Source organism: Anopheles marshallii, chromosome X, assembly GCF_943734725.1.
Source record: "Anopheles marshallii chromosome X, idAnoMarsDA_429_01, whole genome shotgun sequence".
NCBI lineage: Eukaryota > Metazoa > Arthropoda > Insecta > Diptera > Culicidae > Anopheles > Anopheles marshallii.
The window spans coordinates 12542085-12555507 of NC_071325.1; the positions used below are offsets into that span (position 1 = coordinate 12542085).

Sequence of the window (13423 nt, forward strand, 5' to 3'; positions counted from 1 at the left end):
TATTTTGTAATATGGCATTTTTATAAAGTTTTTTCTTTGTTGATAAGATAATAGGCACTTCTATGTAGAAGTATTTTTCTGTCATGAAGACATTTAAAATTATAAATTATGTTAAGTATATTTAAGAGTAGTTTTTTTGTTGCATTTTCTGTTTCTTTTTACTCCTCCTTGTAGAAAAATGAACTCCTCGATAGACAATCATGTATCAATATCACTTGAATTTAAATCATTTATATGAAACCATCGTTTCCATGTGTTAAACTCCGTATCGGTTAGCGCACTAGCCAATGAATCAATCCGCATTTAAGATAAGCGACATGTTATGTTTCCAGCGGGTAATGAATGGGTACAGCTGCTCATTGATTTCCACATTTGCGATAGCGAACAGCGCGAAAAGGTTCTCCCGGTTTTTTATGCTCCCACCGATAGCGATCGCCGTGGCGTCCTGCTGCAGCGACAGGTTGGCCGCCTTGTACGCCAAATATTTCTCAAGCATGCGCAACCCGTACGGCTCGCTCAAATCACAGTACAGGTTGAGAAAAGGCCAGTACTCTTTCCATTGCATGTTCAGCGCTTTAGCCATATAACGGCCGATTCGCTCCAGCGCGGTGTTCAAATAGCGTCTGCGAAACGCACGCACAATGTAACCCGGTGCCTGCGCTAGGTTGGACTGGTCGTACAGCTTTTGGGTGACCGAGCATAGCAGTTGTGTGTCGCGGCCTGGCGGCGATGAATCATGCGTGCCGTCGGTGTTGGTCGGAACTACCGTCAGCCGCGGAGAGGATTGCCATTGCTTGCGAAAGTGTTGCGCCATAACGAGAGTCATCGGACCAGCGAATGCGGTGACTACCCTTTGTGGTGCCAGTACATCTCCAGTTTGGTTGGTTAGGTCGGGCGGTTTCAGGCGCGAGAAAGGTTCCCCTACGAATGGCGGCTCCAGATCGCACTCGGTTCTTATGAGCGGTACGAAATAATTCTCCTGCAGCAAACCGGCAATGGTCGAGTACACCGCGCTCGTCGTACGAGCACCAGTGGCGCGAACGCATACCAAGTCTTGCGGGTAATGGTTCCAAATGTTGGGCTTTAGCTCGCACTGCGGATACGAAATGAGCACGCGCACGACGCTCACCCACCCGTGCTCCACCGCTAGATGTATCGGTGTGTCGTATCGGTACCGTTCGGCCGAGTTCAGGTAGAGCTCCAGCAACTTTTCGCTCAGCACCGTCGTCATCTCGGTCCTTTTTCCCTGGTGCGTCGCGATGAACAAAGGGGACCCGATCGCTTGCAGGATGTGGTTGCAGATTTGCGAAAAGCCCCGTCTGGCCGCAATGTGCAGCGCGTTCTCACCCTGTTTCGTGTACACGCGCGGATGGTACGTGTCGTTGATTAACAGCGCCGGAACGCAAACAATCATCCGAAACACCTTCAGCTGATCGCCAGCCTCGACCGCTTGCAGGAAACACCGATCATATCTGCCGTCGTAGTCAACAGCCCCGCGGGGACGGATACAAGCGGAATCGGTAACGGGTCGGTCTGTTCGACAGAAGAGATGGAGCGATATGCAATGTTGGGCTTTTGGGGGGAAACAGTCTCAACGACTTACTGTTAGTGGTGGTTATTGGCGTTGCTAAGAAGTCGGGTATATCGTTTTTGGAAGAAAACACCATCATACGAGCTCCGGGCGTTGCTCGCAGCGTCCGTAACGCTTCCTGCTGATCGGTGCAATAGTGTTTCAGCACTGAACAAAAACAAACCATCATTCTCACACTGGACCTTTTATGATACGTTCCCACATCTTCATCTCTTACCTTTGTTAGCGCCCTTGAAAGTGATGACAACGTAATGTTTCATTCTGCCAAACAAAAAAAAAAAAAACACCCAATCGAATTTTCCCACCAAACCAATTCACTTTCGTTACAGCTTCAACACCACTTTCGCACCTAACGCACCAATGCAGCAACAACACATTCAAATATGCTCGTCGTTTCGTCCACTCAATGCGGTATCGCGTGCAGCGGTCAACAGAGATCGACACGTTCTGATCACGCACAGCGTACACGGGCATCCAACAGAAGCAGTCTCGCTTTCCAACGCATTACACACACAATGCTGCTTCGTTCCCTGTTAATCGGTCGTTTTTGCGATGCTTTTTTTTCCCCAATTTTTTTTTTGTCTAACCGAACGAACGGAGACCCGAGCAAAATGGGCGTGCAGAAGGAGAATACGACGAGCCTGCCTGTTTACCATACCACCGTTGCCTGCACCCGTACGGGGGATAAACGGACGAAAGTGTGCTGAAGATTCGTGTCTGCATTGTTTTTTTTTATGCTCTTGCATTCGCCGGTTTCACCAGCGCAAGTCTGAACGCGGCGATCGTTATTGGTTTCCGTCCTAAGATTGCTTTGTTGTCTATGTTTTTTTTATGTTTGCGTTATGAACCGTTGGGCCACTTGGGGCTGGAACCAGCCATCATTCTTCTCGCATAGTGACTCAATGCGATTATTGTCTTACGGTTCGTTTACGAGGTCCGCATTTCACAAAAGGTTCGTTTGTTTCCCTGATTGAGGCGCTCAAAACGGTGCATCCGACACTGGGACGGCAGGGAGCAGAACCGCACGGGTTTCAGCTTAGACATGGGCTCTATTTCAGGGATGGGATATGTAGCGATATTTTATGAAATAATTGGAACAATGTTTTTTCTAGACTATAACTCTAAAAAAGCCGTAAAAGAGATTTCCGATCGCGGTATTTTTTTTTTTAACAAAGTCGTTATTATGTCGTATGATCCTAGCTGATACGAAAGGTTTAACCTTTTAGGTACGTCATTTGTTATTGTCTACTTTTAATTTAATCTGGAATGGCGGCTTATCAAATGTTCGGAATGGAACACAAGAAACAATAAATATATACATTTATACATTTAGATAATTTTTTTTCTTAAACGAAATAATGTGTTTTTATTTTCTCAAACGATCGTTGGAAATATTATTCGGAATATTTAGAGAGCTGTTTTCCGTTTCGAAAATATCCGCTATAGAAATGTATGACTCATCACGCAAAACTATTTTATGGGTGCATTTACAATTCAGCTTCTTGCTTTTTCCCTTTCCCACCACTTGGTTCTTTCTCGTTCGTGTCTTATGCGTTGCCTGTTGCAGGAACCCATGCAAGGGTTTGGATGTTCCACAACCCCTAACCCGCATTTGTCTCGCTTCAGACCGTACAGGCGACATTCGATCCCCTAACACCACCACGCAACGTTAACCGCGGCTAAGCATCGGGCTCGGTTGGGTAAACCGAACGAAAAGAGATAGCGTGCATTGTTGTACGACACTCCCCTTTTTCCGAAGGGCTTGATCAAATAATTTTCGCGGTGCACGATCATCGCCAGCCGATGCAGTTGTAGGGGAATAGTACACTCAAACGCGTAACTCACGTAGCCTGGAACATTTGCGCATTAACACTTTCGATGGCAGTCTGTTTGATACCCCTCTACGACTCAGTCACTCAGCCACTCAACTAAAGTTATGCAAATTCGACAGTAAAACTGCGTTTCGCGTGGAGCTTTCGTCGGTTGGTTCTACCGGCGGAAAGGCGGCAGGGACGACGAACTGCAATATAAAAGCCAACCGTATACTGGTTAGAGCTTGCACTCCGTTTTTGGCATTTGATACGATTAGTTTGCTGTAGGTGAGTGGGTCAGTAGCGTCGCGGTCGCGTTGTGTGCAATCCTTGCAACTTCAAACAGATTGCTTGTGTGTGCGGTTGTGTTCAAAAAGCTTGCTGCGATTCGAATAACTTGACCAACTAATCGAATTTTGTGGAAGTGTAGTAATTGTAGTAATTGTTACGTTGAACAGAAGCAGGTAAGTGATATTTTCCTGTTGTGTATGGTGTTTGTGCTACTGCAAGAGACAAAGTGTGCAGCTTGTGTACCGCGGAGTGTGTGATCAGTTTAAGACTTTGTAAGTTGCTTAAAGCGTGCGAAAAACTGTGATATACTGTTTGATAGCGTTGCCTTAACCGTCTAATGATGTCGTCTGGTATGTTTATGTTTTTTTTTTTCTATGGTATAGTATGGTATGGTATGGTATGTTTGATTCGATCCTGATCTTCGATATAGTGCAGTGATTATCACCCATAGCAACATACTCGCTGATGTATTAACAAGAATTCCAGAAATGATTTTCCAACCGAGACTTCTGGCTCTTATTTTGTGGTGTCTCAACACGTCTTCGGTTTTCATGTTTTCTTTGAATATTGTATTATTGTGTACAGAACAGTTAACGACCAATCAATCCGGTCCTATTATTTTACCCATTATTATGTTTTCATTTTGAGATCCCTGTATGTGTCGATCGTTTGAAAGTGGTGTGTTCGTGACTACGTATCCTGTCTGAAGGAAGGGTAGTGCTTCAAAAAGAAAAAAATTGTTTTGACCTCTCGCGAAAGTGATCGTTAAGCATGAAGACTGAAAGTAAAATTGTAAACTAGTTGTTCCAGAAGATTGTGTGATTACTCCCCTTCTGTTAGCTTTTTCTATTAATTCTACTGTACTACCACCTGATGGTCATTTTTTGTATGCCGATTACATCAGTATCTTTTCACCTATGTCCTCTTGTGTTTACTGTGAAAAAATGCAGCGTTACATTGATACCTTTACAGTCTGGTGTTCGCTTCATTTCCTTCGGCTTTGCTCTGATAAATGTTCTTTTATCGCCTTATATTGCAGTTTTGTTCACCCTATACTTGAGTATGGCAGTTGTGTTTGAAACCTACCTACAATTGAGGGATGCGCCAGAATCGAAAACATACAACGATATTTCTCCAGCGTTGCTTTTCGCTGTTTGTTTGGTTCCACGCACTTGCCACCTTAAGAAAATCGCCATAAATATTTCGTTCACTTAACTAACGATGTCATGTGAGTCTAGCCTGTTTTATACGTGGGCCTATTGCTGGTTCCTTCGATGCTCCCGACCTCCTCTCCTCCATATGTTTTTATGCGCTCTCCCGCTCCCTCCACTCGAACGACCCTTTAGAGAGATTTGACTTTGGTAGGGTCTCGGCTAAGAAGAGTCTTAGGGCTCATTCAATTATTACGTAACGCTGATAGAGGGAGGCGGGGATTAGCATCAAGCATAACATAACAAGCGTCGTCTATTCATAAAACAATTTTTGAGCTAGAAGGGCTATAAGCAGTCTCAGAATCCTCTTGTGTTTAAGCAAAAGCAGCAGCAATTTTTAAATCAACTGGCATATATCCAACATAATGTTCAGAATTATAAGTACATTGCCTTTTGATCCATCCTGACTTAACTGACTACTAAACAAATTAGCACAACGGTAAAAGGGTTAAGAAAATTTTAAGATTTTTTTATATAAACGAGGAGGGAGGGGGAGTCGTCGAAATGTGACGCAATCAACAGAGGGAGGTTACTTCCAGTGTTGTTAACGTTTTGTTACAGTAACGGGGGAGGGGGTCGATAATTGTCAATTTTTGCGTTACGTAATAATTGAATGAGCCCTTATACCCGTAATGTTCCGCTTCTTTCCTGGTTTAGATGACTCAACCACTTATCTCCCTTCTTTGATTTCAACTTGTCACCAAACTTTTTTCGTTCCCGTCTTCAATCGTCTCAGGGGTCGGCAAACTATTGATATATTTGCCGAATTTATTTCCATATATTATTTATAGATAAATTATCTAATTTAAGCATCCATTCCTCTGTTAGCTGATTATGTTCTTTTCTGCGTAGTCGTGTTTATCGTGTGAAATTTAATTCCTATGTCTGCTCCAGTATCGTTGCTAACGTTGGTGTCCCACCTTCCCAATCTTCTGTTATTTGTTCAGTTCACCAACGATGTTTGTTCTGTCTGGACACCTAATTGTTTACTTTGTTACGCAGATGATTGAAAGATTAGCCATGCTATCTAGTCTCGTGAAGACTATGATGTTCTACAATCCATCCTAAATATTTGGTCCTTGTGGTGTTCTCATCGCTTTGTCCTGATAAGTGTAATGTCCCATCGTTTTCCCGGTCTCCTACTCCCATTTCCCACCATTATACTATTGACGATGTTGCTGTTAATAGGGTCAGTGTGATTAAAGATCTTGGTGTGTTTCTCGACCGTGGTCTCACCTCCTCCTATCACATTGACTATATTGTTAGCAAAGTATGGAGAGCTCTTGGTTTGCTGAAACGTGTTGCGAGTGATTTTACTGATCCTCTGTGTTTAAAAACCCTGTATTGTTCCATCGTAAGGTCTTTACGTAAGGTTCGAGTACTGCTCGGTACGTTGGACTCTTTCGTCCAGAGTACATGCTGATCGTGTTGAGCGGATTCAGTGATCGTTCACAAGATTTGTATTACGCAAGCTAGAGGGCAATAGTTCACACTTGCATATTGATCTGGCTTACCCTTGAATTCCTTCAAGTCCGTCATTCCTCGTTCCAGCCTTCCTTTATTGCTTCCCTTCTGCTCGGTTGTACTAATGCATCTACTCTTCAAGCCATCATACCATTTTATGTTCCTACTCGTGCCCACCATATGCGCCCCCCCCTTAAATATCCCCAACTGCTTTAAGTCGCAGTGATTCACTACCACGTACGGTGCGTGCTTTTAATGCGGAACGTGCCGGAATAATGCAATTTCGATTAGCGATTATGGAATGCGACTTAATTGCTTACTGACCCCTGGCTTGACCCGTGACAACCCACGTCCCTGTTATTTGAAATTAACTTCCAGGTTTTTCCGCTGCGCTCGTAGTGTTGCTAATAGTACATGCGCTTGTGGTGGTGGAGTGTTAATTGCCTGCTCTCACTCTCTAACGTCTCGGGAATTCCCCATGAACCATTCGTCGCTAGCCTGCGCTGTTATGCAACTTAGGGACACTCGTCTTTTTATCGCAGCGTCCGTTTTTATGATTGTGTTCCAACCCTGGTGTGCCACGAATGACTTTAAGCTCTGCGTCGATAAGTGTGCGGTCATAAACTTTGCCCGAAAACGCAACCCATTACTCTACCAGTACAAAATTAGTACCACTGCTCTTGAGCGTAACAATTATTTCAGAGACCTTGGAGTGCTTGACGATAAGTTGCGCTTTAATGACCAGCTTGAGCATACAGCTACTAAGGGTAACCAGCTAATTAGTCTGCTCAAGAAAATTGGGCGCGATATCATCGCTCTGGTTTATGTCAAATATTTCAGTACTAATATATAATAAAAACAATAATATCTAACGCTTCAGATTTGGAAATTCCGATACGGACACAGTCCTGTTTGTTTTCGAAGAAGGATTTTATGATTTGCAGTAAATATGGGAGGTTGTTATATGAAATAAAATTAAAAATATTACTTTGGTGTTATATGGCATTAACGAATTTTTCACCATCCAACAGTAGAAGGCCGGTTGATTTTTCTAGATTTTTCGGCTTTTCATTATGGTATTTTTCAATCTATGGATTTGATGAGTGGAGGACAGTGCAGGTTGAAAGCCGAATTGATAGTTTTGAATGACGTTGTTGTTATAATTTAATTTGCGCTACTTTTTTCAAAGACCTTTCATTAAGACCTCAAAAAAAACTTATGGGTCTAAAGCATTGGAATCCTTAAATCTTTGCCTACCATAAGAATTTCCGATCTAGTAGGCCATGAAAAGTCAATAGATTCCGCCGTCATATTCGATTTTTCCGATCTAGTAGGCCATGAAAAGTCCATAGAATCCGTCAACATTTCCGATCTAGTAGGCCATGAAAAGTCCATCGAACCCTTTAAAATGTTCGATCTAGTAGGCCATGAAAAGTCCATCGAACCCTCAAATATTTCCGATTTTTCCGATCTAGTATGCCATGAAAAGTCCATAGAATCCGCCATCATTTCCGATTTTTCCGATCTAGTAGGCCATAAAAAGTCCATAGAATCCGTCAACATTTCTGATCTAGTAGGCCATGAAAAGTCCATCGAACCCTCCAAAATGTCCGATTTTTCCGAACTAGTAGGCCATGAAAAGTCCATAGAATCCGCCAATATTCCCGATTCTTCCGATCTAGTATGCCATGAAAAGTCCATAGAATCCGCCAATATTTCCGATTTTTCCGATCTAGTAGGCCATGAAAAGTCCATAGATTCCGCCAATATTTCCGATTTTTCCGATCTAGTATGCCATGAAAAGTCCATAGAATCCGTCAACATTACCGATCTAGTAGGCCATGAAAAGTTCATCGAACCCTCCAAAATGTCCGATCTAGTAGGCCATGAAAAGTCCATAGAATCCGTCAACATTTCCGATCTAGTAGGCCATGAAAAGTCCATCGAACCCTTTAAAATGTCCGATCTAGTAGGCCATGAAATAGGCCATGTCCATAGAATCCGCCAATATTTCCGATTTTTCCGATCTAGTATGCCATGATAAGTCCATAGAATCCGCCATCATTTCCGATTTTTCCGATCTAGTAGGCCATGAAAAGTCCATAGAATCCGTCAACATTTCTGATATAGTAGGCCATGAAAAGTCCATCGAATTCTTCAAAATGTCCGATCTAGTAGGCCATGAAAAGTCCATAGAATCCGTCAACATTTCCGATCTAGTAGGCCATGAAAAGTCCATCGAACCCTCCAAAATGTCCGATCTAGTAGGCCATGAAAAGTCCATAGATTCCGCCAATATTTCCGATTTTTCCGATCTAGTAGGCCATGAAAAGTCCATAGAATCTGTCAACATTTCCGATCTAGTAGGCCATGAAAAGTCCATAGAATCCGCCAATATTCCCTATTCTTCCGATCTAGTAGGCCATGAAAAGTCCATCGAACCCTCCAAAATGTCCGATCTAGTAGGCCATGAAAAGTTCATAGAATCCGCCTAAATTTCCGATTTTTCCGATTTAGTAGGCCTAGAAAAATTCATAGAATCGGTCAACATTTCTGATATAGTAGGCCATGAAAAGTCCATCGAACCCTCCAAAATGTCCGATCTACTAGGCCATGAAAAGTCCATAGAATCCGCCAATATTCCCGATTCTTCCGATCTAGTAGGCCATGAAAAGTCCATCGAACCCTCCAAAATGTCCGATCTAGTAGGCCATGAAAAGTCGATAGAATCCGCCTAAATTTCCGATTTTTCCGATTAAGTAGGCCATGAAAAATTCATAGAATCCGTCAACATTTCCGATCTAGTAGGCCATGAAAAGTCCATAGATTCCGCCAATATTTCCGATTTTTCCGATCTAGTAGGCCATGAAAAGTTCATAGAATCCGTCAACATTACCGATCTAGTAGGCCATGAAAAGTCCATCGAACCCTCCAAAATGTCCGATCTAGTAGGCCATGAAAAGTCCATAGAATCACCTAAATTTCCGATTTTTCCGATTAAGTAGGCCATGAAAAATTCATAGAATCCGTCAACATTTCCGATCTAGTAGGCCATGAAAAGTCCATCGAACCCTTTAAAATGTTCGATCTAGTAGGCCATGAAAAGTCCATAGAATCCGCCATCATTTCCGATTTTTCCGATCTAGTATGCCATGAAAAGTCCATAGAATCCGTCAACATTTCTGATCTAGTAGGCCATGAAAAGTCCATCGAACCCTTTAAAATGTCCGATCTAGTAGGCCATGAAAAGTCCATAGAATCCGCCAATATTTCCGATTTTTCCGATCTAGTATGCCATGAAAAGTCCATAGAATCCGCCATCATTTCCGATTTTTCCGATCTAGTAGGCCATGAAAAGTCCATAGAATCCGTCAACATTTCTGATCTAGTAGGCCATGAAAAGTCCATCGAACCCTCCAAAATGTCCGATTTTTCCGAACTAGTAGGCCATGAAAAGTCCATAGAATCCGCCAATATTCCCTATTCTTCCGATCTAGTAGGCCATGAAAAGTCCATCGAACCCTCCAAAATGTCCGATCTACTAGGCCATGAAAAGTCCATAGAATACGCCAATATTCCCGATTCTTCCGATCTAGTATGCCATGAAAAGTCCATAGAATCCGCCATCATTTCCGATTTTTCCGATCTAGTAGGCCATGAAAAGTCCATAGAATCCGTCAACATTTCTGATATAGTAGGCCATGAAAAGTCCATCGAATTCTTCAAAATGTCCGATCTAGTAGGCCATGAAAAGTCCATAGAATCCGTCAACATTTCCGATCTAGTAGGCCATGAAAAGTCCATCGAACCCTCCAAAATGTCCGATCTAGTAGGCCATGAAAAGTCCATAGATTCCGCCATGATTCCGATTTTTCCGATCTAGTAGGCCATGAAAAGTCCATAGAATCTGTCAACATTTCCGATCTAGTAGGCCATGAAAAGTCCATCGAACCCTCCAAAATGTCCGATCTAGTAGGCCATGAAAAGTCCATAGAATCCGCCTAAATTTCCGATTTTTCCGATTAAGTAGGCCATGAAAAATTCATAGAATCCGTCAACATTTCCGATCTAGTAGGCCATGAAAAGTCCATCGAACCCTTTAAAATGTCCGATCTAATAGGTCATGAAAAGTCCATCGAACCCTTAAAAATGTCCGATTTTTCCGATCTAGTAGGCCATGAAAAGTCCATAGAATCCGCCATCATTTCCGATTTTTCCGATCTAGTAGGCCATGAAAAGTCCATAGAATCCGTCAACATTTCTGATCTAGTAGGCCATGAAAAGTCCATCGAACCCTCCAAAATGTCCGATTTTTCCGAACTAGTAGGCCATGAAAAGTCCATAGAATCCGCCAATATTCCCTATTCTTCCGATCTAGTAGGCCATGAAAAGTCCATCGAACCCTCCAAAATGTCCGATCTAGTAGGCCATGAAAAGTTCATAGAATCCGCCTAAATTTCCGATTTTTCCGATTTAGTAGGCCATGAAAAATTAATAGAATCGGTCAACATTTCCGATCTAGTAGGCCATGAAAAGTCCATCGAACCCTCCAAAATGTCCGATCTACTAGGCCATGCAAAGTCCATAGAATCCGCCAATATTCCCGATTCTTCCGATCTAGTATGCCATGAAAAGTCCATAGAATCCGCCATCATTTCCGATTTTTCCGATCTAGTAGGCCATGAAAAGTCCATAGAATCCGTCAACATTTCCGATCTAGTAGGCCATGAAAAGTCCATCGAACCCTCCAAAATGTCCGATCTAGTAGGCCATGAAAAGTCCATAGAATCCGATAATATTCCCGATTCTTCCGATCTAGTAGGCCATGAAAAGTCCATAGAATCCGTCAACATTTCCGATCTAGTAGGCCATGAAAAGTCCATCGAACCCTCCAAAATGTCCGATCTAGTAGGCCATGAAAAGTCCATAGAATCCGATAATATTCCCGATTCTTCCGATCTAGTAGGCCATGAAAAGTCCATAGAATCCGTCAACATTTCCGATCTAGTAGGCCATGAAAAGTCCATCGAACCCTCCAAAATGTCCGATCTAGTATGCCATGAAAAGTCCATAGAATCCGTCAACATTTCCGATCTAGTAGGCCATGAAAAGTCCATCGAACCCTTTAAAATGTCCGATCTAGTAGGCCATGAAAAGTCCATAGAATCCGCCAATATTTCCGATTTTTCCGATTAAGTAGGCCTTGAAAAATTCATAGAATCCGCCATCATTTCCGATTTTTCCGATCTAGTATGCCATGAAAAGTCCATAGAATCCGTCAACATTTCTGATCTAGTAGGCCATGAAAAGTCCATCGAACCCTCCAAAATGTCCGATCTAGTAGGCCATGAAAAGTCCATAGAATCCGATAATATTCCCGATTCTTCCGATCTAGTAGGCCATGAAAAGTCCATAGAATCCGTCAACATTTCCGATCTAGTAGGCCATGAAAAGTCCATCGAACCCTCCAAAATGTCCGATCTAGTATGCCATGAAAAGTCCATAGAATCCGTCAACATTTCCGATCTAGTAGGCCATGAAAAGTCCATCGAACCCTTTAAAATGTCCGATCTAGTAGGCCATGAAAAGTCCATAGAATCCGCCAATATTTCCGATTTTTCCGATCTAGTAGGCCATGAAAAGTCCATAGAATCCGCCATCATTTCCGATTTTTCCGATCTAGTAGGCCATGAAAAGTCCATAGAATCCGTCAACATTTCCGATCTAGTAGGCCATGAAAAGTCCATCGAACCCTCCAAAATGTCCGATCTAGTATGCCATGAAAAGTCCATAGAATCCGTCAACATTTCCGATCTAGTAGGCCATGAAAAGTCCATCGAACCCTTTAAAATGTCCGATCTAGTAGGCCATGAAAAGTCCATAGAATCCGCCAATATTTCCGATTTTTCCGATCTAGTATGCCATGAAAAGTCCATAGAATCCGCCATCATTTCCGATTTTTCCGATCTAGTATGCCATGAAAAGTCCATAGAATCCGTCAACATTTCTGATCTAGTAGGCCATGAAAAGTCCATCGAACCCTCCAAAATGTCCGATCTAGTAGGCCATGAAAAGTCCATAGAATCCGATAATATTCCCGATTCTTCCGATCTAGTAGGCCATGAAAAGTCCATAGAATCCGTCAACATTTCCGATCTAGTAGGCCATGAAAAGTCCATCGAACCCTCCAAAATGTCCGATCTAGTAGGCCATGAAAAGTCCATAGAATCCGTCAACATTTCCGATCTAGTAGGCCATGAAAAGTCCATCGAACCCTCCAAAATGTCCGATCTAGTAGGCCATGAAAAGTCCATAGAATCCGCCAATATTTCCGATTTTTCCGATCTAGTATGCCATGAAAAGTCCATAGAATCCGCCATCATTTCCGATTTTTCCGATCTAGTATGCCATGAAAAGTCCATAGAATCCGTCAACATTTCCGATCTAGTAGGCCATGAAAAGTCCATCGAACCCTCCAAAATGTCCGATCTAGTAGGCCATGAAAAGTCCATAGAATCCGATAATATTCCCGATTCTTCCGATCTAGTAGGCCATGAAAAGTCCATAGAATCCGTCAACATTTCCGATCTAGTAGGCCATGAAAAGTCCATCGAACCCTCCAAAATGTCCGATCTAGTATGCCATGAAAAGTCCATAGAATCCGTCAACATTTCCGATCTAGTAGGCCATGAAAAGTCCATCGAACCCTTTAAAATGTCCGATCTAGTAGGCCATGAAAAGTCCATAGAATCCGCCAATATTTCCGATTTTTCCGATCTAGTAGGCCATGAAAAGTCCATAGAATCCGCCATCATTTCCGATTTTTCCGATCTAGTAGGCCATGAAAAGTCCATAGAATCCGTCAACATTTCCGATCTAGTAGGCCATGAAAAGTCCATCGAACCCTCCAAAATATCCGATCTAGTAGGCCATGAAAAGTCCATAGAATCCGATAATATTCCCGATTCTTCCGATCTAGTAGGCCATGAAAAGTCCATAGAATCCGTCAACATTTCCGATCTAATAGACCATGAAAAGTCCATCGAACCCTTAAA

The 13423-nt window shown here is 42.7% G+C and overlaps 1 protein-coding gene across 1 annotated transcript; it reads right to left on the minus strand.

Moving 5' to 3' along the window:
* Positions 1–292: 292 nt before the first annotated feature.
* LOC128719897 (ankyrin repeat and LEM domain-containing protein 2-like) lies at positions 293–1851 on the minus strand. Its single transcript, XM_053813540.1, has 3 exons — positions 1809–1851; positions 1604–1738; positions 293–1533 (listed from the first exon to the last, which is right to left on the minus strand). The coding sequence occupies exons 1-3, from the start codon at positions 1849–1851 to the stop codon at positions 293–295; spliced, it is 1419 nt and encodes a 472-aa protein (XP_053669515.1).
* Positions 1852–13423: the final 11572 nt, after the last annotated feature.